At 42.2% G+C, this 27783-nt stretch overlaps 1 protein-coding gene across 3 annotated transcripts in view; it reads left to right on the top strand.

Annotated features, from left to right (window-relative positions):
- SEMA6A (semaphorin 6A) overlaps nucleotides 1-4209 on the top strand; it is a 322215-nt gene extending 318006 nt beyond the window's left edge. For all 3 annotated transcript variants that reach the window (XM_073553966.1, XM_073553999.1, XM_073553967.1), the window contains one exon: nucleotides 1382-4209. In XM_073553966.1, the coding sequence (XP_073410067.1) occupies nucleotides 1382-2136 (755 nt within the window). In that variant the 3' untranslated portion in view covers nucleotides 2137-4209. The remainder of the gene's footprint in view (nucleotides 1-1381) is intronic.
- The last annotated feature ends 23574 nt before the right edge of the window (nucleotides 4210-27783 follow it).

Here is a 27783-nt window from a genome sequence, read left to right as displayed (position 1 = left end):
TGCTGTTTCCCACGATGTCACACAGATGACATAGTGTCAAGCGTTGAATGTTATGGCCTCCTTTTCGTTTGACTGGGGTCTGGGTTTGGGTGCCGTTTTGGTACCTGAACCAAACTTTTTAAAAAAGTTCAGTCGAACCCGTTGGACCTGAACATCCATGGATTTGCCCATCACTAGCTAAGACTGGTGTGAAAACACCAAAAGTTGCTACATTTTTTGAATGTTGCTCAAAAATGTTGCATTTTTAAGGTGTTTTACTTCAGAATTCTGATGTGAAAACCTTAGAGAATCAGGCCCTATGTGTTTTTCAGGTGACCCATTCCCTTTAAATGTGTATGCTTACAGTCTGGTGGTCAATTAATTGATATAACATATAAATAATTATAGCTTAATGTATTTAATGCTTTTCACAATTAAGATATTAAGGACATGTGATCAGTTTGCATTTTCAGAAAATACAGTTCACATATTCACAGGATAGGTCATAACTTATTGATTGGTGAAGGTCAAACCACTAGGAGTATTACTGATTGGCATAACAGGGCACTTTTATCTTTGCTAGAATGAAACAACAGTGCTCATGCTCATCTGACCTGGCATTCCATTTTGCAGCAGGGATGAAACTTTCCCATCTTGGATAAAAATTCCTCACTCTGCCGATTGGAGTGGGTACCAGCAGGTGGACCCAGAGTGGTAACTTGTTTTAACTGGACAATACAGTTAATACTCACTTTCCTTTGAATACACTATAAGGGTAAGTTCATACTAGGCATTTTTTCAGCATTTTTTTCAGCATTTTTTTCTCCAGCAAAACCTGATCTCTTGGCAGGAAAGAAGCTGTAGAAAAAAAGCATGTTTTCCTTGTTTTTTCTTGCAGTTTTTGCTGCAGTTTTCACATGCTAGATTTGTCTCTTTTGCATGCTGATAAGATTTAGAATTGAAAAAAGTCCTATTCTATAGAATCAGGTTTTGGCACAAAAAAACCGCAGCAAAACCTGACACCTGCGTTTTTATGTGTTTTTTCAACTCCTATTCATTTCAATGGGTGAAAACACTGAAAAAACGCTGAAAGAAGTGACATGCTCCATTGTATATAAATAAAACATGCAAAGCACAAAATCCTGATGACAAAAAAGCAAGCTGTGTGCTTGAGGTTTCTGAAATCTCATAGACTTTGCTGGTACTGTAAAACGCAGCTGAAAATTTGCATTAAAAATGCTGCAAAAACGCCTAGTGTGAGCTTACCCTGAGTATCTGAAGCTGAATAATACAATTATTTTCAAACCATGTGATCCAAGTTAGTGCCTGAAATATTTATACTGATATAACCTTAAGTAATCCATTAAGCTGAAATATAACCACTTTCTCATTCTTTATTTAGGAATATTGACCAGCATGGCGTTGACTGATGTTCTTCATGATAAGTCAGAATTCAGTGATATGGAAGAAGAAAAAGCAGAAATTTATATGTCTCCGCTTTCAAGCCACTTTGAATCCATCAAACCGAATGATTATTTCATGTTACAAGATATACAACCTGCAAAAGAAGAGCAACATAGCACAAATGGTCAGAAGCCCATATCTGATGAGACATTCAATGAACTACCAATGATGTCTCCTTTCAGCAGTGACCAAGTACCACCAGCGATAAGGAATGACATCAGTGAGCACACAGCCCTCATTTACTCTGAACAGAGCCAATTCCGCAAAACTATGTCCAGGAAGTTGAATGTTCTTAATGGTCATGTGAAGGATATGAGTAAATCCCTCAAGCAGATTATGGCTTCAGAGAAATCTAGTTCTGAACTTATAATGCAGCAGAATGCAATTTTAGAAAAAATTGCATCCAATCTATTATTAATGTCACAACATCACCAGCAATCTGCACAAATGTTTGTGAGTGCCATGCAACAGGGAATACAACTGTTGAGTGCATCTAAAGAAGCAACCTTTGCTAGCAGGACTTGTGGTGGTGGTGCCAGTGAGACCTCCTCTTCTCTGAAAAATGAGCATGTTACTGTAGGTCCAAGTCCACATAAGAGCAACGCTCGGATTCATGGAGGTAGAATACATAGACCTAGCCGCTCTCTCTCATCTCTGGATCCTTCTCCTGTAATGGGGCATGGAAAACAATAGTGACTAGTTTGGGCACACACCAATTGTATGCAGATGGTACCGTGTGTGACATTAGGCTGCTGTATACTGAAGACATATAATTGTATTCTTACTATGAACAAAGGCATTTCTGTCTCCTTTTGGTTACTTCTGGTTTGCACATCTCCTCTTATGTAGAGGCGGATTTTCCAATTTTAAGGATATTCTATTTTATGATAGAAAATTGTGTTTTCATGTGTGCTTTTATTAATATTGCATTTTTCACAAAATATTTTTCTAAATCACGATGCATTCTTAGGCAAATATTAAACGTCTATTTTTCTACTCTATATTGAATATAAATTTACAGCGGCATATAACAAGACTTTTAATACATTCCTGTAAAAATTGCTTTCCCAGGTAACTGCCATGACACAAGATATAATAGCACAGTTTCCATGTATTTTGTTTGCTTCTGGCCAAGGTCTTCTAAGTACTTAAGATACATGGTCCTTGACTTACTGGAGTATCATTTAGTTAGTAAAATGTAGACAGGTGTTAGATTTTGCAACTTACAGAAAAAGGCAGGCTGCACTAAGTCATTCAAAATGAGAAAATCCCAATAATTAATCATTTTATGCAGGTGATATAATGATTGAAACTTTATGTATTTTGGTTCCTGGTTTTTATGTTCCATTACGAAACCTAAAAATGTAATTCTAGCACAATAAAAGCAGCATCATTACAGCTCTGCAAATGCCAGGTGCATTTACATGCATTTTTTTGCATTATTGTTACAGTTGTGCATAATTGTAGACATCATTTTACAATCTGAATGGAACAGGATTTTATTTTAGGGACTAGTCTCTTATATTGGCATTAAGATATTAAAGAAGCACGCCCATCAAAATTTTTATCCTCTTAACCCCTTTCCGACATCGAGCGTAAAAGTACGCCAACGTCGGTCTCCTCTTGTTTGATGTGGGCTCCGGCGCTGAGCACGCACCTTTCCGGACACATGTCAGCTCATTTATACAGCTAACATGTGCCCGCAACAGCCACGATCCACCCACTGCTGTTAACCTGTTAAATCGCAGTCAATCTCTGACAGCGGCATTTAACTTGCGCTTGCATCAGAAATCCCTCCCATCGGTGACCCCATCACGTGATGGCGAGTTACTGTTGGGTTGGCATGACAGGTTGGCATGACAACCACAGGTCTCCAGCAGACCTCTATGGTTGTCATAGAGAGTGAGCATTTCTGCTACATACAGTTGATCTGATCATCGCTTGTATATATCAGAGCCGATCGGACAATTGCAGCTTCTAGTCTCCTGTGGAGAATATTGAAGCATGCAGAGAGTAAAAAAAAGTTTTTAAAAATATTAAAAAAATATAAAAGTTCAAATCACCCCCCTTTCGCCCCATTCAAAAGAAAAGAATAAAAAAAAATACACTTATTTGTATAGCTGTGTTCAGAATCACCTGCTCTATCAATATAAAAAAAGAATTAACCCGATCGTTAAATGTCGTAATGTGAAAAAAAGGAAAAGCACCAGAATTACGTTTTTTTTTGGTCGCCGCAACATTGCATTAAAATGCAATAAGGGGCAATCAAAAGATCGTATCTGCACCAGAATGGTATCATTAAAAACTTCAGCTCAGCATGTAAAAAATAAGCCCACACCCAACCAGCTTTCATGAAAAATGGAGAAACTTATGGGTATCATAAAATGGTGCACGCAAAAGACAAATAGAAAGTAAACCAGCTCACTAGCAACCTCCGCAGATCCTCGGAACTCTGTGCAGACACATGTGAAAATAGCCAGTAGTAAAGGAGTAGTTAGTTCCAGCTGCGTTTAAAATTTTCTTCTTTATTAATTCATGTTAAAATACACATATATGAAATGTGCTCTCCAAAAAGTGCCACCATCACAGACAGAGGCTACGCATTTCGATCTTATCGATCTTTGTCAAAGCCATATTATATAGCACTGTGCACTTAACAATTGCTCATTTTGCCTTTCTCCCCTGCTAATACTTCTCTTTTCCAATAGGTCTATGACATCACGCAATTAAAAACTGACTAAGGCTAGTTTCACACTAGCGTTTATGAGCGCAGCGACGGCCTGCGCACGGCCGCCACTAAGCCCCGCCCCTGCCGCGCCCCCGCCGGTAGCTCCGCCCACCGGCGCGTGACGCTGCATGCGCCCTGCGTCCCCTATCTTTATCACAGGGGGCGCAGGCCGTGCGCAGTATGCGTTTGGCGGCGCATGCGCCTTTTTGACGGTGCGCCGACGCAACCAAACTGCAGCAGGTTGCGTTTGGCGCAGGTCGGCGCACCGTCAAAAGGACGCATGCGCCGCCAAACGCATACTGCGCACGGCCTGCGCCCCCTGTGATAAAGATAGGGGACGCAGGGCGCATGCAGCGTCATGCGCTGGTGGGCGGAGCTACCGGCGGGGGCGCGGCAGGGGGCGGGGCTTAGCGGCGGCCATGCGCAGGCCGTCGCTGCGCTCATAAATGCTAGTGTGAAACTAGCCTAAGCTCTATGTAGAAATGGGAGGTCAATTTTCCCTGCATGACTCATTAGTCCCTGGCAGGAGGAGGAGAGAACATCTGGGTCAGGAATTGAAGAGGAGAATGTTTTAAGCAGGGAAAAATAGACTTCTTGTTTCTACATAGAGCAGAGAAAAGAGAAGAATTAGCTGGGAAGAGAGGTAAAATGAGCAATTGTAAGTACACTGTGCTATATAATATGATGACTGCAATATATTAAGAGGATAAAAACTTTGATGGGAGAGCATCTTTAAAAAAAGAAGACCAATCAGTGACTCAGCAAAGCTATAAACTAGTAGCAAGAACGCAGAAGGAAAATTCCTTCTCTGCAGCTCTATATGCTATTAATAGTTCTCAATGCAGTCCAGTAAAATAAGCCTTGGATGTTGGATAAGTATTGGCCTGTAAAGAGCACCACTGACTTTTGAGGTTCCTTCACTTTAACATTAGATTGTTTTGATAAGTTACATTGTCTCATATTTGCTAATTTAAATTTTACAAAAACTCATATTTATCAAATTGCAATTCGCTTTGCGCAGATTTGGCAAAATGGTGGTCACTCGCTGCCATTATTCTAAACCACAAAAGGGCCAACAAAACGTTAGAAATTAAAAAAATCCTTATACCTTACTGCTTTCTTCATCGCTATTACTACTGCAATCTTATTACCTGAATTGCTTGTGCTGCATGGTGAAAGGCAAGTGCAGAAAAGTAAAATCTCTCTCGTCATATCAGATAGTAAAGATCTCATTGACAAATCCTATACTGTCATTTATGATGATCTGTTATAAAAATCCTGTTAACTGTTGTAAGAAGACTGGAGAGAATTCCATTGTTTCCTATTGCTCTTGCCTCTAGCAGAAATGATTCAGTTCATAAAGTATTAGGGGTCTATACATAATGAAAACCCTTGAAATTTCCCCAAACCTCCTTTTAGGCACTACAAAAGACCTACTTTATGTTTTGCTATTATTTTTATTTTTAATTATACAAATAAGGGTATTACGGTTTCCATGCCTTTAAAGTATATGTAGTTTTAACAGAAAAAAAACAGTAATAACAATGACCAATACAGGTAGACGTGTTGTTTTTTACTTGTTTATATGAATTTTAGACTTTTTTTTATGTTATTTGCATACATTTTAGGAAAAAAGGTCAGGATTTTAGTCCCATGCATTAGATGGGTCTGTGGTTATCACGTGGACCCTGACATATGACGGGGCCTTTCTGCTTGTTAGAGGGATGGCCTTGGTGCCCATTTTTGTATTGGGAAGCTTTATACACCACCTTATAATAGTAAATTATAAACTAACTCTCACAGTGATAACCATCCCAGAGGAATAAATGGCTTTATCAAAAAATATCAATGTTTATTTTGCGTTTGCCTTTTGAAAATTTCTGTATACCAGATAGTATTCCTGTATAGGTGAAAAGTACTTATGTATATGAATTAAAGGTAACATTATTAATGTTAGAATCAGATTGGTACAGGGATGGAAAGTAACAGATGCGATTTGATGTCTGTTCATAATAACCATTGTAGTGAAGCTAACTTATGTATCCTGTTTATGTATTTGTCACAGATTATCATGTAAAATGTGGTAGGAGTAATTTAAATATACAAAAAAATCAGTATTTTTGAAGCTATTTTATGTACTTGAAGTTATGCCTGTGTTTTGTCTGAAATCTTTTTTATGTATAAATGTTGGATTTTCAAAGATATCCACATTGTAGATAGGTATCTAATATGTTTCTTCCACTTCTTTGTATTGTTATTTGTTAAATAAACCTTTATTGTCATATCTCCCTGGCGCTTGATGGCACAAGACCATTCTGTGTATGACAATGGCGAGCCGGTCGATATTTACTGTTACGAGCGGTAGAACAGCATTGCTTGTGCACTTCTGCCTGAGATGGTCTCCTCTTTTTCGATAAATGTTCCCTATTGTAGTTTCCTGTCTCTCAAGAACAGAGAAAGCGCCATTTTCATGAGAATTTCTCAATGTTTCTGAATTATTTATCCTCTTACTGGACTGATTTACAGCAAACAACAGCCATAACTTTTATCAAATACCCTGGTAAAGTATCCTCAATGATGTCCTACTGGGGCTTAATGTTGAACATAAGGTCGACATATATTTACAAAAGCAGTGCCCTCCTCCCAAAGTTATTAAGGCCCTGCCACACACAGCGATATTGCCAGTGAAATCGCTGATTTTGTGACTCCACAGCGATCTCGTCAGCGACATCGCTGTGTGTGGCACTCATCAGCAACCGGCCCCCCTGCCGGGTATCGCTGATCATGCAGGATCGTCCTGGGCCATTTTTTGATCGTTGGTTTCCCGCTGGCCAGCACGCATCGCTGCATGTGGCAGCGGGAGAGCAACGATCAGCGACGCTGCACGCTGGTTTCCAATGTAAACAGCGGGTATCTAGGAGCCACGCGGCTCTTAGTTACCCGCTGTTTACTAAGCGTGCATGCTTTTCCTTTATCACCAGTATATGCCTCAGCCTGTGTAATTAATTCCAGGGCAGTGATTTATCTCGCAACAATCAATCTGCTATGGTTGTAGTAACACCTACTGAGGTCTGATTGATGAGAGGAGTAGATGCTTCCCTAGTGAATCTTTATGGCATCCATCCCTGTGTTTCAATGCAAACGTTATTAACACTTCCAGTAATCGATGATGGATATCTTAGTAATATATATATATAAAGTAAAAAACACTCATGAAAAATACTTGACTTGTAATGTAAACTTAATCAATTGTCTGTTCAATGCGTATAGACTTGTGGATATCTTCTATTGGAATAATGAAGTTACCTCTATTGAACATACTGCACTTTGCAGTGTCTCGGTTTAACCTTGCCTTGTACGGGAGTGAATATATCTGCACTGTAGCCCAGCACTTTGACATAACAAGGATTTCGCTTAGCCGCTGTTTCACAAGTATGGTTATTTTTACTCTCTTTAAGGTACTCTTTCTGTAGAAAAATGAATTTCTCAAAGTTACAAGGAAGCTTATCTAATTTTAACATGAGATGCCAGAGGCAAAGAATACAGGTGTATAAGTAAATGGGGAGGAAAAAAGGATAATGCTTTAATGGAAAATATTCCAGCAAAGGCTTTAAAATGCTGAATAGAATATATCAGAGACTTGTAATGTGCCTAATGTAGCCTTTCAGCAAGTCATGCTCAGGAGTTTGCTGCACAAAATCTAAAACATTAGTAAACCAAGAAAGTGAATCTAAACTTTTCTGTTTATTGCCATATTCTCTGCATGTAAGCCATCAAAGATTTCTCAATTGTTATGGGCACTACACTGTGAGGCACAATACATTGGTAGGGAAAGTTGGTAGTCTCTTTAACTATTCTTGAACCTTATATATGGGACATAATTCCTCTTAGTGGCTTCTGCCTCCATTCAAATATTCTGGAGTTCCATTCTCTTCATAAAATTGGCTTCTATGTCTTAGACTTCAGTATGGAGAACGTGATAAGTCTAGGACTTGTGCTTACCCTACACCGCCCTTTGATAGCACCATCTGCACCTCCATTGACCCTTCAGAGAACCCTCTCTGCCGCCACTGTGCGCTGATAGGACTAGCTTTTCTTTCATGGATCCTTGTTAAGAACAGCTCCACCTTCAACGCCTTCAGTGTCCTCTGAACACTAACATGGCCTGCTACACCTCCACTGCCCTCTGATAGGGCAGTCTTTGCAAATCAATTACCACTGATAGAACCAACTCCACCTCCAGTGTCCCCTAATACAACTAGAACTAGTGCCAACATAATTGGGGCTGGTCCTTCCAGAGCGCAGTGGAGGAGTTGTGTTTTCATTTTCTTACAGCACTCTCCATAGTGAAGAAAAATAGAGTAAAAAGGATCCACAGAAGAAATAGTAAAAATAGAGTTTTATTAATCTCAAAAATATGAGTCACCAATACATATTACAAAGAACAAGGTCACAATAATGCAAAGTTCCGTCAGAGGAGGGATACAGGTGCAGAAAAAACACATGCAGTAGCACAATACAACCAGGCAAGGATGCAATAAAGTGACAGTGCTTTAATTTAGATCAAGATAGGTAAAACGCCTAGTGTGTGGCCATATAAAGAAAAGTGCCAAGTCCAGCTTAGTAGCACACATGTGAATAGAAAAAACGACCACAACACAGGTCATGATAATTAAATAATCTTACCCATGATCATAGCCCTCCGACAAAGCCTACGCGAAACGTGCATAGGGGCTACACGTGCGGCACACACAGCAACCATGGATAAGATTATTTAATTATCATGACCTGTGTTGTGGTCGTTTTTTCTATTCACATGTGTGCTACTAAGCTGGACCTAGCACTTTTCTTTATATGGCCACACACTAGGCGTTTTACCTATCTTGATCTAAATTGAAACACTGTCACTTTATTGCATCCTTGCCTGGTTGTATTGTGCTACTGCATGTTTTTTCTGCACCTGTATCCCTCCTTTGACGGAACTTTGTATTATTGTGACCTTGTTCTTTGTAATATGTATTGGTGACTCATATTTTTGAGATTAATAAAAGTACTCTATTTTTACTATTTCTTCTGTGGATCCTTTTTACTCTATTTTTCTTTTGTGTATATGGCATTCTGAGAGTAATTCCATGGCTAGTGCATGCGAAGATGTGGTCTTTTTAGGTCAGGGCCACTTTCTATAATATGTATACTGTCCGTAGTAGAGTTGAGCGAAACGGGTCTGTCAAATTCATAAGTCGCCGACTTTCACTGAAGTCAGGTTTCATGAAACGAAAACCGACCATAGCGTGAGGTGGGCGACCAGAGCGCCAAAGTCGCATTTCAAATGATGCTTCCAGCGCCCTTTTTCAGCCAATGATGGAGGACGCACACTGTGGGCAATGCGATGACATGGGCATCGGTCACCACCATTTTTGAGAAGAGCATGCAAGTGATTGGCTGGCTTTGTGTGGCGTCACAGGGGATATAATAGGGCGTGCACGCCGACCGCCATCTTACTTCTGCCGATATTAGCATTAGGGTACCGTTACACCTAGCGATGCACCAGCGATCCCGACCAGCGATATGACGCGGTCAGGATCGCTGGTACATCGCTAAGTGGTCGCTAGTGAGCTGCCACACAGGCAGATCTCACCAGCGACATCACTGGGGACGGGGATCGCTACTTACCTGTCAGACGTGGCGATCCTGCGTCCTCCCGCCCGCGTCCAAGCGTCGCTCGTCGTCACAGCAGGAAGCGCCGCAGGAAGTGACCGACGAGAAATGATCCAGCAGCTTCTCGCGCGACCAGCGATAATCAGCGGGGGAGCCGGTCGGAGGTAAGTATCACATGCAGCGATATCGCTAGCAATATCGCTGCAACGTCACAAAATCGGTGACTTTACAGCGATATTGCTAGCGATATCGCAGTGTGTAACAGGGGCTTTAGGGAGAGGTGCTGCTGCTGATTCTGAATAAGGGAGAGCGTTAGGCAGGGAAGAAGAACCAAAAAACTGCTTCTGCTGTTAGCGATTTCCACTGTACAACACAACAGTTTGTGGGCAGTGACAGGGGAGGCTATATTTTTTGTGCATCAGCTCTATTGGTTATTAGGCTGCCTTATAAGACTCCCTGATAGCTGAATTGCTGTTTGCACACTGCTGTGCAAACTGCTTTTTTAAAAGCAAAAATACTTTTCTTCCTCTTTTCTGCACAGTTACCAAACGTTCATTTTTCCACACTTTTGTGTGCAGCAGTCCTGCTTATTAGGCTGCCTGCTGCCATACTTGGACTGAGAGCATCATTGTCAGCCTCCTAAAATCTCTAGGGAGCTTCCAATTCTTCCCAATACTATATACACACCTTGTACTTTGTCATACACCAGCCAATTTCAGCCTGTTAAATTGAGGTGTAATCTATAGTGGGCCTGAGATAATAGTTCAGCCTCCTAAAATCTCTGGGGAGCTTCCAATTCTCCCCAATACTATATACACACCTTGTACTTTGCATTACACCAGCCAATTTCAGCCTGCTAAATTGAGGTGTAATCTATAGTGGGCCTGAGATAATAGTTCAGCCTCCTAAAATCTCTAGGGAGCTTCCAATTCTCCCCAATACTATATACACACCTTGTACTTTGTCATACACCAGCCAATTTCAACCTGTTAAATTGAGGTGTAATCTATAGTGGGCCTGAGATAATAGTTCAGCCTCCTAAAATCTCTAGGGAGCTTCCAATTCTCCCCAATACTATATACACACCTTGTACTTTGTCATACCCAAGCCAATTTCAGCCTGTTAAATTGAGGTGTAATCTATAGTGGGCCTGAGATAATAGTTCAGCCTCCTAAAATCTCTAGGGAGATTCAAATTCTCCACAATACTATATACACACCTTGTACCTTGTTTTACAGTACCATATAGCTGGTGGTATTTTGGGTACATTTTTCCAAAAATGAGCATGGTGGAAGAGGCCGTGGAAGTGGACGGGGGTTGCCAGCTGGTACTGATGGTGGTGGGGGTGGTGGTGCATCTGCTGGTAGTGGCGAAAGCACAATAGCACCTAAGGCAGGAGGTGTTAAGCCTGCGTCATCGTCTGGCTCCACAAGGCTTCGAAGACTCCCTTTTCTGGGAGTAGGTAAACCGCTTTTAAAGCCGGAGCTTCAGGAACAAGTTTTGGCTTACATTGCTGACACAGCCTCCAGCTCTATCGCCTCCTCTTCTGAAGTTTCAAAAAATAAAAGCACTGAGTCGTCAGTGGAGGCTCCTGGTCAGGAACAACACCTTTCCTTGTGTCCTTCACCCCTACCAAAAGTGAAGGATGCGGCAGGCCACACTACAGATTACTCCATGGAGCACTTTTCACATACCAAGCCTGGGTTATCAAGTCAAATCGTGAATTCCACAGTCCAAGATGAATCTGACATGGGGTGCACTGATGCACAGCCACTGCTAGATTTTTCTGCTGGTACATTCACTCAGAGCACTACATTGTCCTCGCAGTGTACTGAGCCAGAATCTGACCCTGATGAAACTCAGGTTCCCCTTCCCGCATACTATACCACCTTACACGGTGACAAAGAGCAAGATGCAGATGAAAGTGCAGGTTCCTTGAGCAGGAGGAGGGGCATACTCATGGGCGACGGCACTGGCACAGGGCCCCTCATAGTACACAAAAGTGTCTCTGCCGCTGTCAGACAAACCGCCGTACTATGAGGGGCCCTGTGCCAGTGCCGTCGCCAACGAGTGGGCCCCCCCTGCTTGCTCAGGATCACGGCACTTGCAAAGTTGAAATACTTAAGTCTCCCTGCTCCACCGCCGTGATGTCTTTTCCGCGTTTCCTGACAGTGACATTCTGGTCAGAGAGCGCGATGACATCACGTCTGTACGCCCTCTGCCTAAACAGTCCAAGTGCAGAGAGTTGGATGATGAGGACGACGAGGAGTCCAGACTAGTACAGGGATTCCCTAGCGAGGAGACTTATTTAATTGTTTTAAAGGTTGGGAGCAATTTTTGGGGAGCACTATACTCTGGAGAAAGATATATGGGGCCCACCAGACACTGGAGCATTCAAAGGTGGACATCAGACACTGGAGCAGCATTTACAGGGCCCATTATACACTGGAGCAATAGAAATGGGGCCTATTATATATGGAGCATTATTTGGGCCCATAAGACAGTAGAGCTTCATCCATGGGGACCAACATATACTGTAGCATTATGTGGAGCTCATCATATACTGTATGGAACATCATATGGGACCAATGATTCTGTATGGAGAAATATATGGGCCTCATTACTCTGTATAGCGCACTATGCAGTGGCCATAATACTGTATGGAGTAATATACTGTCCGTTTTTGTAGCTATAGGAGAATTTAAAATGGTTATCAGTCATGTGATGTAAGAAGTGAAGTATTTTTCATTGTACTATACCGCTATGTCTCTGCCGTATCAGAGGATCATGAATTGTGGCATGTGTTAAAGGAGCCCATTGACACTCTTTGGCCCTGGACCCACCAAAATCTAGAGCCAACCCTACCCCCCCCCCACAACTTTAGCCAAATAACCCCCAGTTTTCAATGCCTAACTATTATTAAAAGTAAATTAAGGTTGACAAGCTTAAGTTATAAGAATTGATGTTTTTGGCATTAAAATGCACACTGTAGGTGTGTTTCCTGTCCTCCACTCACTGCTGACTTTCCTTCCCCATTGACTTGCATTGGTTTTCGTGTTTCAGTCGGCCTTCGACTTTTCATGATAATCGGCCGATTTCATTCGACCCGACTTTTGCGAAAGTCGGGTTTCATGAAGCCCCGACTCGACCCGAAAAAAGGCAAAGTCGCTCATCTCTAGTCCGTAGTTTTTTGTTTACTCTTTATAGTGAAGTCTGGAACAAATTCAACCATTTTGTGAAGCATAGAATGGGATTTCAGAATAGAAGAATAGCAGCAGGAGGTGACATGAGGAGGAAACTAACTAGGTATGTTGGTTATGCATGGCCCTTATATAGTCAATTTTTATATTTAGGACAACCATAAATTGTGTTTTTCTATCATTCCAACATTGCTTCTACTCCTTCCATCCTCATTTAAAGTTTCTTGTTCATGTTTTAAGTAATCTGCCAGCGTTCTTCTTAAGTGAAATGGTACTATTCAATAAGATGCCCAAATATCAATGTTGTCTTTATTTTACTTGACTGTTTTTTTAATGTGGCTTATGGTGAAGTTGCTTGAGAAAGGTCCACATTCCCGGACCGAAATGTCACCATGTGGCCTAATTAAATTGCATGTGATTTGACCCAATAACAGTGGGCTGCTTCCATTTTCTTGGATATATTTACTAGGTTTGGTATGTACTTGGGAAGCTTTTGCACTCCACAAATATTTTTTGTGCTGCTTTTGTTCTATTTTTTCTAATGGTGAAGTTATATAAATCCTTTGATGTATGCCACTTTAAGGTAATATACGGACATACGACAGCTTTTCACTCTGAATCTAATAAAACCTATGCCATATCTATACATTACCAAGCCAGCAGAATATGCTAGAAAGCCACTCGTTTACCATATACTAGACTCAGGTGAGCCTAAATCCAAATTAAAGTGGTCTCTTTTCTATAGTTTTTTTTTATAGCCATAGCATGACATACTGACTAAGGCTGGTTTCACATTCACGCTTTTTAAGCGCACGCACGGCCGGGGGTAGCTCCGCCCCCGAGCCGGCTCTCTGCCCGGCGTGCCCGCCCCTTGCTTGTAGCGCCGCCTCCTAGCGGACAGTGGCGCCTGCGATCGGCGCACCCTATCTTTAGCATAGGGTGCGCAGATCGTGCGCAGGCCGTGCGCTAGTTGCGCTTTGACCTGCGCTGTGCACTTTTGACGGTGCGCCGTGCGCGCCAAAATCGAACTTTTCGGATTTTGGCGCGCACGGCGCACCGTCAAAAGTGCGCAGCGCAGGTCAAAGCGCAACTAGCGCACGGCCTGCGCACGATCTGCGCACCCTATGCTAAAGATAGGGTGCGCCGATCGCAGGCGCCGCTGTCCGCTAGGAGGCGGCGCTACAAGCAAGGGGCGGGCACGCCGGGCAGAGAGCCGGCTCGGGGGCGGAGCTACCCCCGGCCGTGCGTGCGCTTAAAAAGCGCGAATGTGAAACCAGCCTTAGAGAGCTTTAAGAGAGATCTTTTCAACAGACTAAAATGTTAGTTCATGCAAAGTTTTAACCGGTTTCCAACATTGAGTATAAGGCTATGTGCACACGTAGCGTTTTAAAACGCTTACTAAAAACCGGACTCCTTCCCAGAAATCGCGCGATTTTACCGCGATTTTACCACGATTATGATCGCGATTTTGCCGCGATTTTCGCGTGCGATATTCAAGCACTTTCCAAGCGATTTGAAGCATCGCTTGGAAAGTGATTGACAGGTTGGTCACACTCGTCAAACATAGTGTTTGACAAGTGTGACCAGGTTTTTACTATTGAGGCCGCCTATGCGGCATCTATAGTAAAAGATAAGATGTTAAAATGCTAAAAAAATAAAAAAATCGGGGTATATTTACCTTCCGGCGTCCCGCGCTGCATTCCCGGGCCTCAGCGTTCCCAGTAATGCCTTGCGAGACCTGTGATGAGGTAGTCTCGCGTTGCTATAGCGATCTCGCGAGACCGCTAGAGTCACGCGAGACTACGTCATCACAGGACCTTGCCGCAAGGCATTACTGGGAACGCTTAGGCCGGGAATGCATCGCGGGATGCCGGAAGGTAAATATACCCCGATTTTTTATTTTTTATTCTTTTTTTACAGGGGTACAGTCTTCTCTCCTCCACACCGTGGGTACCAACCGCACATGAGACGCTTAACTTCCCGCATGGTGGGCATAGCCACATGCGGGAAGTAAGCGATTCTCATGCATTCCTATGGGTGCGGAATCGCGGCAATTCTTTGCGATTCCGCACAAAGAATGAGCATGCTGCGATTTTTTTACGCGATGCGATTCCGCCGCGGAAAAAAGCACAGCATTAGCACAGCATGTGCGGAATGCCATAGGAATGCATGGGGGGCGTTCTGTACACGATTTTTAAGCGTTTTCGCAGCGTTTTCATGCCGAAAATCGCGGCAAAAACGCTTAAAAATCGCTACGTGTGCACACAGCCTAATAGTAATTTCCAGGCACATGTGAGCTGATTTATACAACTGACATGTGACCGCAACAGCCGCTGGTGGATTCGTGATCCACCTGAGACTGTTAAATAGTTAAATATCACTGTCAATTTCTGACAGTGGCATTTAACTATTGCTTACCAGAAGCGCATCACTAATCGTGCCCATCAGTGCGCCATCACATGATCGAAAGGTCACCGATGGGTCAGTATGACAACCAGGTTATCATTGCCAAATTGCTATGAGCGCCACACAATGGTCAGCACTCATAGCAAGTGAGCATTTCTGCTACACACAGGCAATCTGATCATCTCCTGTGTGTAGCAGAGGTGATCAAAGTAGTGCAGCATCTAGTCTCCCATGGAAACTATTGAAGCATGCAAAAATTAAAACAAATTTTTTAAAAATATCTAAAAATGTTTAAAAAAGTTCAAATTACCACACCTTTTGCCCCATTTAAAATACATAAATAAAAAAACAAATACTGTATGCACATGTTTGGTATCTTTGCACTCAGAATCGCCTGATGTATCAATATAAAAAAAGAATAAACCCGATCGCTAAATGGTGTAACAAGAAAAATATTAAAAACAATAGAATTATGTATTTTTTCTGCTCAGCGTGCAAAAAATAAGCTCTCACCAAGCCCCAAATCACAAAAATAGAGACGCTACAGGTCTCAGAAAATGGTGCCATTTTTTTTACCAAATTTTGGATTTTTTTTCACTACTTAACCCCTTAAGGACCAAGCCACTGTGTATGTTCTGTCTCCGACATTTAATTCAACATCTGATTTATTATCTGCTTGTTTATATATACACAGTGATTTGCTGAGAATATACAGAATGTTCAGTTTCATCCATCGATTTAATGTTTTCATTGTTTCTGGCTCCATCTAGTGGCCAGAGTCATAGCCGCAGTGTTGTTCTATTTTACTTTCATTTTTGCTTCTATTTTTTCCCTCTGTTCACAATGTATTCTGGGAAAGTTGCAAAGCACCCTGGTAAGTTTGCAAAGGATCATGATTAGTCCAGCCCCCATTTTTCCCTCCAGTTCACATTTTCTCTCAGCCTGCATTCTGGAAGCATCTCATTCCTCTTCTCCCCTTGTGTCAGCATCGCTGGTAAGAAAACATGCTTCCTGTGTCTAATTCCTGCCTCAGATCAACCTGCTAAGTTAGTTCCCATGGTTAGCTATTAGTGCAGATAATGTATGATATGTAATATGTATTCCTGATGTACTGGGAATTGACTGAGTGTATTTATATGTTTTACTTGTAGTTTCACTGCATCAATATACCACTACGTTCAATAAAGCACAGATTCAACCTACAGTCTCCTTTTTGGACCTCCGGTATAGCGGTTTAGCTGCCTGTATAAGCTACATGAATTGTGGTTTATTTAGTGAGGACAGAACATTGTAGGTTAATGACAAGACCTTAATTTTGAAATCGGACCACTGTCACTTTATGTGGTTATAACTCTGGAACACTTCAATGGATCGTGCTGATTCTGAAATTGTTTCGTGACATATTGTACTTCATAGAAGTCCACCCTGAATGGCAGTTCCCTGGATCTTTCCTGCGGCCACACAATGCTGGTCTCCTTTGCAAGCATTGCTGTTAAAGTGCTGCAGCACACTCTCTCTCCTCCGTGCCCTAATAGACCCAGTATTATACACTTACCACTTCCAGCACCAGTTAGACGCTTACTTGAGAAACCTCAGAGTATCCAGCACAGATGAAATCTTCTCTCAAATTCTCGTTTGCACTGATTGATTGAATTTCTGCGGTCACCATTTTTTCACTATAGTCATTGTTCTTGATGTTCTCGTCATTTTCTGATGAAGGTCCCTTGTTGGACCGAAAACGTTCATATGATATGAATCTATTTTTGTTTGGATACACAATAAAAGAGATAATGCTTCTCCACCATTGAGTGCCAAGTATATATTTTTACATATTGTACTTCATGCTAGAGGTAAAATTTCTTCAAAATAACTTGCATTTATTTATGAAAATAATGGAAATTTGTCAAAATTTGGAAAATTTTGCAATTTCCAAACTTGATTTTTGTACCCTTAAATCAGAATAATGTCACACAAAATAGTTAATAAATAACATTTCCCACAAGTCAACTTTACATCAGCACAAGTTTGGAAACATAGGTTCTTTTTGTTAGGTTGTTATAAGGGTTAAAAGTTGACCAGCGATTTTCAAATTTTCCCACAAAATTAACAAAACCATTTTTTTAGGGACCACATCACATTTGAAGTGAGTTTGGGGGGTCAATATAACAAAAAATCCCCAAAATTGAACACCATTCAAAAAACTGCACCCCTCAAGGTGTTTAAAAATCACATTCAAGAAGTTTATTAACCCTTTAGGTACTTCACAAGAATTGAAGCAATGTGGAAGGAAAAAATGAACATTTAACTTTTTTCTCAAAAATTTTACTTCAGAGACAATTTTTTTTATTTCGTCAAGGGTATCAGGAGAAAATGAACCACAAAATTTGCTGTGCAATTTCTCCTGAGTACACCAATACCCCATGTATAAAGAAAGACCAACCTTTAGGTGCACGGCAGTTCTTGGAAGGGAAGGAGCATCATTTGAGGTTTTGAATGTCTAATTGTCTGGAATCGAGAGCAGACGCCATATCGCGTTTGAAGAGCTCCTGATGTACATAAACAGTGGAGACCCCCCATAAGTGACCCCATTTTGGAAACTAGACCCCCTAAGAACTTATCTAAACTTGTGGTGATCACTTTAAACCCCCAAGGGCTTCACAGAAGTTTATAATGTAAAGCCATAAAAATAAAAAATCATATTTTTTCCACAAAAATGATATTTTCACCACCAATTTTTATTTTCCCAAGGGTAACAGGCCACAAAAGTTTTTGTGCAATTTGTCCTGAGTACGCTGATACCCCACATGTGGGGGTAAACCACTGTTTGGGTGCATGCAGAGCTCGGAAGGGAAGGAGCGCAATTTGACTTTTTTGGCTAGAATTGAGATTGGACGCCATGTCGCATTTGGAAAGCCCCTGATGTACCAAAACAGTGGAAACCCCCCCACAAATGACACCATTTTGGAAACTAGACCACCCAAGGAGCTTATCTAGATGTGTGGTGAGAACTCTGAACCCCCAAGAGTTTCACAAAAGCTACGATCCTTCTGAATCATTTCTCTGCCTTCTCTAGTGTTAGTTATCCCTCCTAGCCTTGCAACATCTGCAAGTTTGAGTAGTTTACCATCAGTTTAAATATATAGATCATTTATAAAAATGTTGAACACTGGGGCCAGGACAGAGCCTTGTGGTACCCCACTTTTCCAATTGGTTGTGCAACCATACATGGTTTATTACCATTTTTACCTCACCAATCTCTATTTATATAGCATTGAAATAAGTGTGTGATGCATTGCAGGCCCTTAGAAGAGTCATGTGACACAAAACAGCCTTTGCCTGTAGCGAGTAATGAGCCTCGACTTCTCCCTTTGCCTGTCTGCACCGATTTTATGGATTTATATTGATAAAGAAGATAAAAATTGCATATGGTGAGTGCCACCTATTTAATCTATTACTATTGTTATAAGGGCTATGTCACGGGGTCCTTCTCCGATATCACACAATCAACAGAGCGAAGGAAGTGTGAACAATCCCAAGACCTTTATTATAGGCAAAACTGAAAGGTCCATAAACAATCCACCGCACTGAGGATACAATAGTCCAGAACACAAATGCAGTTCAGTAACAGGATGAATGTCCAAGGAATATATCCAAATGATTGGGCCTAATTAAATGGCACTTCTATACACCACAACATCCGACAAGGCAAAAGAAGTATAGCCATAAAATAAATAGCCTTTATTGTTGCATAATAGCAAAAATATAAAAACACTTTAAAAGGAGATACATGTCCAATACAGACTTACAAGGTAAATATGTAAACATACTGCCATGTGGCAGATAAACACCATAAAGGAGCACAAAACATGCAAATGCAGACTAGTGTAACAATACAGTGACCGCATAAAAATGACTTACTCACTGGTGTTGTCTTATGACTACTCTCCACATATGACCAAAATGAATATATGCCTACAAGAACTGTGCTACTAGAGTTAACAAAATAAATTATGCAACAATAAAGGCTATTTATTTTATGGCTAAACTTCGTTTGAATGTCCAAAGAGATGAGAGTCCAATAATCCAGCAGACAGAAGATAAAGTGGGTCCATATGCTTCTCACTGTCTGACGTGCTGTCTTTACATGATCATCACCACACTGGGTCTGACTTGAACAGCTCCTGTCCTCCCCAGCCTCCTCCTTATGTCCTGGTGTAGTCAGCCAGGTTGGGGAGGTTTTCAGGCCTCCCAGACCTGACAAAGGTGCCTTGGGGATTAAGGCACTACAGGGGGTTCATCAAGAGGCATAGATACAGTCAGGCTGCAGACAGTAAGTGAGCTAATTCAATTATCAGACTTTTGGAAGGTAATTGAGACTCTAGACAATATGGAGAATACACGGAATGATACAGGGCAACAAGAGAACACTATGGAAATCCGGGAAATATAAACAGACACAAAATGATACCCACATAACATATCACACCATCACAGGCTACAATATTTTAGGTAGAGCACCTTCTACTGCAGGAGCCGTTCTGTTTTATGTGAGGAAGCTTGATAGGTCTGTTCATCAGCCTATGTCAAGAGTCAAAAGTAGTATCACTTTACGACCATAGCCTTGCAATAGGTGAAAATAATAAATAATTAAATCTGAATTACTCCCCTTCTGCAGGTGGTTCCATCATAAATCTAGCGTACATGACTACTATAGCGAATCACTGGCAAATCACTACTTCAACATCATTTGTGCCAAGACATCAACAATTCAGCCTGTCTACAGACGCGTGGACGCGGGCGGGAGGACGTCAGGATCGCTGCGTCTGACAGGTTAGTAGCGACCCCTGACCGGTGCTATGTCACTGGTGAGATCTGCCTGTGTGGCAGCTCACTAGCGACTACTTAGCGATGCACCAGCGATCCATATCGTTGTCGGGATCGCTGGTGCATCGCTATGTGTAATGGTACCCTAAGAAGCAACATAAACTAACATTTATAAAGCAAGAGAGTTCAAGGACCAAGATCTGCTTTATTTCCTAGTAAAGTACACACAATATATCATCTGGCTTATCTGTATTCTAAGGCAGGAGGCCAAATGAAACTGACTTGATGCTTCTAGCTGATAAGCAGTAGATTGAATTCACAGCTAAGAAAAGTGTTGCTTGCTTTGCCTGTAGTTGGTTTCTAAACTTCAATCTGATGGTAACAAAATAATATATTTAGTTTAGTATATTTCCCTCAGAAGTGTGTGAGTAGTGCCCAGATTAATGTATAGCACTTTTTCCTTCTGGTCAGGGTTACATATTGTGGTATCCACCATATAATGTTCATTTCATGTTTATTTGCAAACATAGAAGTTTTGGATATTAGCTTACTCAATGATTAAACCGACATCTAATAACCATGGAGTGAGATTCCACTTCCTCAGGGTTTAGTATTTACCTGAGATACTCATCTTACCTGGCCTATGACCATAGGCAAAATACTAGATGGTCACAAGTGTCTGCTGATTGGACACTTCAAAGTTACTGTATATGTATATTATTTTACAGAAACCCATTACTTCCATCATATTTTTGCAAGCACATCTTCACTGTTTTTAAACTTTGAACCTGGCCGCACATAAAAACATGTACACAGATGACACCTACATCTCCATAAAGGGTAGCAGAGCTCCGGAAAACAGTAACTCCATACAGATGCAGATCCCAGTGCTGCAAATCAACAGTGATAACCACGGAGCCACCCTAAGTATTCACGTACCTGATTCTTGGTAGAAATGAGGGACTAATAGGGATATTATGATGTATATTTGGCAAATTCATAAACAGAAACTTTAAGATAGGATTTTCAACAGCTAGGAGAGAGTCACTAGTAGAAATTATTATTATTATTATTATTTATTTATATAGCACCATTGATTCCATGGTGCTGTACATGAGAAGGGGTTACATACAAATTACAGATATCACTTACAGTAAACAAGCTAACAATGACAGACTGATACAGAGGGGAGAGAGGACCCTGCCCTTTCGGGCTTACATGCTACAGGATGGTGGGGAAGGAGACAGTAGGTTGGTGGGTTGCAGCAGTTCCGGTGTTGGTTGAGGTGATATCACCGGTAGTGGTGAGAGAGAAGGAGGTAGCGGGGTCATTGCAGGCTGTAGGCTTTCTTGAAGAGGTGGGTTTTCAGAAATGAGATGAGAAATGAGCCAATATGCTTGGAAAACAATCGCCATACATAAATTTGGCACGAATGTGGCACATTCGGATTCGTGATAGGAAATTCAAGCACTTTTCTTAAAATCGGAATAAGTCGTTAAAATTCTGTAAAAGTGCAGCAAAATAATTGCGTTGCCACTAAAGTATTTTAAAGTAGATGACAGATAAATAAATAGAAGAAAAGCCAGCAATTCACCATACAATAAAATCACAGCGGGATCCGACAGAATAGAAAAGATGGATTACATACAGTATATGCACATAGCATAGATAGATATATAGATGTCAGTTACACACATATATATGCATATATCTTACATAGGTGGATAAAAGGAAAGCCAGCAATAAAGCAGCCACATACTTTAAAATCACAGCAGGACCTGACAGGATAGAATAGATGGATTACATACAGTATGCACACATAGAATAGATAGTTAAACAAATGTCAGAGACATAATACAATTTGTACAGTGTGTGCAGCTTAATGTGCATGTATTTGATTGTTATAAGATTACTTTTCTGAAAAAATACTGCCATCAGCTGCTCCTACTGTCACTGTTATAAGCAGCAGCAGGTGTAGGCTGATGGGAGTAATAGTCCCAGAAGCCACTGCCTACTGTCATTGTTCTCACTTGAATACAACTCTCATCATTCTCCCCTGCTCATGCTAATCTCCGACAGCTAATGTGTTCATGTGTGTAATACGTGTGGCACATGTGTGGGAACCATGTGCTGCCCATATGCCGCATCAGTACCACACTGCGGGCACCAGGGAAGCAGCAGTACAGTAAGCGCTGTTCCACAGCACCTGGTGCTGAAGACAACTCTCATCATTCTCCTCTGGTCTGCCTGTGATCAGCATGAGCAGGGGAGAATGATGACAGTTGCATTCAAGTTAGAACAATGACAGCAGCCTACACCTGCTGCCTCTAAAAACAGTGACAACAAGAGAGGCTGATGGGTATGTTCCTCACCTGCCACCTGCACTATAAATAAATAAATTTTAAAAAATGCATGGGTTCCTCTGTGTTTTTTAAACCAGCCAGGCAAAACTCACAGCTGGGGTCTGCATCCCTCTGCTGTCAGCTTCAGCAAGGCAGGTTATCAAGAATAGAGGGGTCGTCATGCCGTATTTTTTAATTATTTAAATAAATAAGTTAAAAAAATGGCGTGGGGTCCCCCCATTTTTGACAACCAAGAAAGCTGGGGTTTGGTATTCTCAAGCTGATAAGAGGCCATTGATATTGATCACCCCATCCTTAAAATAGCAGCCCACCGCCTCCCAGAAAAAGCACATCTATTAGATGCACCAATTCTTGTGCTTTGCCGGCTCTTCCTACTTGCCCTGTAGTGGTGGTAAGTAGGGTTAATTTTCGTGGGGTTGATGTCACCATTGTATTGTCTGGTGACACCAAGCCCTCATCTTAGTAATGGAGAGGTGTCTATAATAGACTTCTCCATTACTTATCCTATAGTTATATGGTAAATAAATACACAGACAGAATAAAGTCCTTTATTAGAAATAAAACAAAACACACTTTTCCACTTTAATTTAAAAATAACAAGCAGTTATACTCACATAATGCCTAATTCCAATGAATCCCTCATCTCCTGTAATAAACAAAATAAAAAAACAACAATATGCCTCAACAGTTGGTCGTTCTGTCCCACGCCGTAATCCACATCTGGGGATTAATAGTTTTCAACCTGGACGGTGCCAAGATGCAACCATCCAGGCTGAGAACCACTGGTAAATGAGCTGCTGTGAGCGCAGCCTCAGTAACTAGCAGGGACAGGTCATTGATGCTGCGTTCCCCGCTGGTCTGAACTGCGATGACCTCAGCACCATGGGAAAAAGTCAGTAATGAGGCTAACCTTAGGGTATGGGTGCATGTTGAGTATTTCTGCATCTCTTGGCAGCAAAAACGTGCATTTTGCTGCGTTTTTTGGTGCAATTTGCTGCATTTTTTGGCTTGTTTTTGCTGTGGTTTTGTATGTGTTTTTGTACAACAAGGAAGGCTTTTTTGAGCTAAATAAAGGTATTTAAAAAAGTTTTGTGATGTAATTTCTTGGTTCAACACCTTCTAGTAGCATTACGATAATGGGATTAGGGCTTAGTGTCAGCAGCTGTCATTGACACCAAGCCCTAGCTTTACGAATGAAAAGATGTCTGCCAGACACCTTCATTATTAAGCTGATAAGTAGAGTTGAGAGACTTTTGGTTTTTTAGGGTCGAGTTTCGTTTCGTGAAACCCGACTTTTCCAAAAGTCGGGTCGAGCAAGATCGTTCGATTATAGGGAAAAGTAGGGGTCGTCCTGAAACACGAAACCCAATGTAAGTCAATGGGGAATAAAAGTCGGCAGTGAGAGGAGGACAGGAAACACACCTACAGTGCCCATTTGAATGCCAAAAGCATCAATTCTTCTTACTTAAGCTTGTCAACCTTAATTAACTTCATAATACAAGTTACGCACTGAAAAATGGGGGTTATTTGGCTAAAGTTGTGGGGGGGTAGGGCTGGCTCCAGGTTTTCATGTGCCCTGGGTGAAAGAGCGCCCCTTTAACACATACCACAACTCATCTTGCTCCGATACGGCAGAGAAATAGCGGTATAGTACAATGAAAAATACTTCACTTTTTACATCTCATGACGAGGCCCATCTATTTCTCCATACAGAATCATTGGTCCCATATAATGTTTGAAACAGTATATGATGAGCTCCACATAATGCTACAGTATATGTTGGTCCCCATGGATGAAGCTCCACTGTCTTATGGGCCCAAATAATGCTCCAAACATAATGGGCCCCATTTCTAATGCTCTAGTGTATAATGGGCCCTGTAAATGCTGCTCCAGTGTCTGATGTCCACCTTTGGAATGTTCCAGTGTATGGTGGGCCCCATCTATCATTCTCCAGAGTATAGTGCTCCCCAAAAATTGCTGTCCCAACATTGAAAACAATCAAATAAGTCTCCTCGCTAGGGAATCCCTGTACTAGTCTGGACTCCTCGTCGTCCCCATCTTCCATCTCACTGCACAGTATTTCAACCTTGCAAGTGCTGTGATCCTGAGCAAGCAGGGGGGGCCCACTCGTTGGCGACGGCACTGGCACAGGGCCCCTGATAGTACGGTGGTGTGTCTGATGGCGGGTGGGCCGAACCTGCACTTTCATCTGCAGCTTCCTCTTTGTCACCGTGTAAGATGGAACTGTATATGGGAAGGGTAACCTGAGTTTCATCAGGGTCAGATTCAGGCCGTGTAGCGTGCGAGGGGAATGTAGTGGTCTGGGTCAATGTACCAGCAGATTCATCGAGCAGTGGCTGGGCATCAGTGCACTTGTGTCGCCCCCAGGAGTACGGTCGCCACAGTGGCATTACCTTCCTCCTAGGGAGTGTGATGTCATGCTTGGGAGCAACGAAGGATCTCTCTAGCAGGTTAACTGATTGGGCGGCGTTATTCCCACGAGTCATGACCCTCCAAACAGCGTTCATGAAGGCAAAGTGTTTGTTTTACGTGGGCAGTATGGTTGCAAAGCTGAACCTTAAAGGAATGTCCAGAAGGGCACCACCAGGAGTGGAGCCTACTGCGTAATTTGACTCAACACGGGCAACCTCAACCATGCCAGCTACAGAACAGATGCACACATTGCAAGCTTAATTCCGTTAACGAACGAGACTCCGTCATGCCCCGCGGTCCGAGTCCGGCTTACTAGAGGGACACGTGAGGCTCTGGCACATGAGATTGGCCAATAACTGGTGTGTCATGCCCTTACATGTCCGTGGCTGCATGTGCGCTACACTGAAAAGGCCAGCGTTTGTCGCTTACAGGTGCAGATAACCCGCTGAACAACGTTAGTGATGGGGATCTGTGATTACAATTATTACCCGCGAACGATGATTTCCCAGTAACTGCAGGTCAACCGCAGTTCCGGAATTAGGCCTAACCGTCATTCCTGAAAAAATTAAAAACTTACGTGTGCAAACAACAGGTGCTGTAGCTTGCTTAACAGCTCGCCAGCCGTTCTCACGCCCAGTATGGATTACACGTGATTGCACAAAGGTGAGAAAGGGTACCGTATCCCCAGATAACATGTATGGATAGCGTACACATTCACAATATATGTCTATACATCAGGAGGCAGGCTCAGACGGTGTTAGGCCCAGTATGGATTGCACGTGATTGCACAAAGGTTAGAAAGGGTACCGTATCCCCAGATAACATGTATGGATAGCATAGTGTACACATTCAAAATATATGTCTATACATCAGGAGGCAGGCTCAGACGGTGTCAGGCCCAGTATGGATTGCACGTGATTGCACAAAGGTTAGAAAGGGTACCGTATCCCCAGATAACATGTATGGATAGCATAGTGTACACATTCAAAATATATGTCTATACATCAGGAGGCAGGCTCAGACGGTGTTAGGCCCAGTATGGATTGCACGTGATTGCACAAAGGTTAGAAAGGGTACCGTAAACCCGGATAACATGTATGGATAGCGTACACATTCAAAATATATGTCTATACATCAGGAGGCAGGCTCAGACGGTGTTAGGCCCAGTATGGATTGCACGTGATTGCACAAAGGTTAGAAAGGGTACCGTATCCCCAGATAACATGTATGGATAGCGTACACATTCAAAATATATGTCTATACATCAGGAGGCAGGCTCAGACGGTGTTAAGCCCAGTATGGATTGCACGTGATTGCACAAAGGTTAGAAAGGGTACCGTATCCCCAGATAACATGTATGGATAGCGTACACATTCAAAATATATGTCTATACATCAGGAGGCAGGCTCAGACGGTGTTAGGCCCAGTATGGATTGCACGTGATTGCACAAAGGTTAGAAAGGGTACCGTATCCCTGGATAACATGTATGGATAGCGTACACATTCAAAATATATGTCTATACATCAGGAGGCAGGCTCAGACGGTGTTAGGCCCAGTATGGATTGCACGTGATTGCACAAAGGTTAGAAAGGGTACCGTATCCCCAGATAACATGTATGGATAGCGTACACATTCAAAATATATGTCTATACATCAGGAGGCAGGCTCAGACGGTTTTAGGCCCAGTATGGATTGCACGTGATTGCACAAAGGTTAGAAAGGGTACCGTATCCCCGGATAACATGTATGGATAGCGTACACATTCAAAATATATGTCTATACAGCAGGAGGCAGGCTCAGACGGTGTTAGGCCCAGTATGGATTGCACGTGATTTCACAAAGGTTAGAAAGGGTACCGTTTCCCCGGATAACATGTATGGATAGCATACACATTCAAAATATATGTCTCAGGAGGCAGGCTCAGACGGTGTCAGGCACAGTATGGATTGAACGTGATTGCACAAAGGTTAGAAAGGGTACCGTATCCCTGGATAACATGTAGGGATAGCGTACACATTCAAAATATATGTCTCAGGAGGCAGGCTCAGACGGTGTTAGGCCCAGTATGGATTGCACGTGATTGCACAAAGGTTAGAAAGGGTACCGTATCCCTGGATAACATGTATGGATAGCGTACACATTCAAAATATATGTATATACATCAGGAGGCAGGCTCAGACGGTGTTAGGCCCAGTATGGATTGCACGTGATTGCACAAAGGTTAGAAAGGGTACCGTATCCCCAGATAACATGTATGGATAGCGTACACATTCAAAATATATGTCTATACATCAGGAGGCAGGCTCAGACGGTGTTAGGCCCAGTATGGATTGCATGTGATTGCACAAAGGTTAGAAAGGGTACCGTATCCCCGGATAACATGTATGGATAGCGTACACATTCAAAATATATGTCTATACATCAGGAGGCAGGCTCAGACGGTGTCAGGCCCAGTATGGATTGCACATGATTGCACAAAGGTTAGAAAGGGAACCGTATCCCCGGATAACATGTATGGATAGCGTACACATTCAAAATATATGTCTATACATCAGGAGGCAGGCTCAGACGGTGTCAGGCCCAGTATGGATTGCACGTGATTGCACAAAGGTTAGAAAGGGTACCGTATCCCCGGATAACATGTATGGATAGCGTACACATTCAAAATATATGTCTATACATCAGGAGGCAGGCTCAGACGGTGTCAGGCCCAGTATGGATTGCACG

This window comes from Dendrobates tinctorius, unplaced genomic scaffold (assembly GCF_039654945.1).
Source record: "Dendrobates tinctorius isolate UK_male_01 unplaced genomic scaffold, ASM3965494v1 ptg000003l, whole genome shotgun sequence".
NCBI classification, from domain to species: Eukaryota; Metazoa; Chordata; class Amphibia; order Anura; family Dendrobatidae; genus Dendrobates; species Dendrobates tinctorius.
Note: the sequence above shows the minus strand (reverse complement) of the source record. Positions and strands in the feature narration are given on the sequence as shown.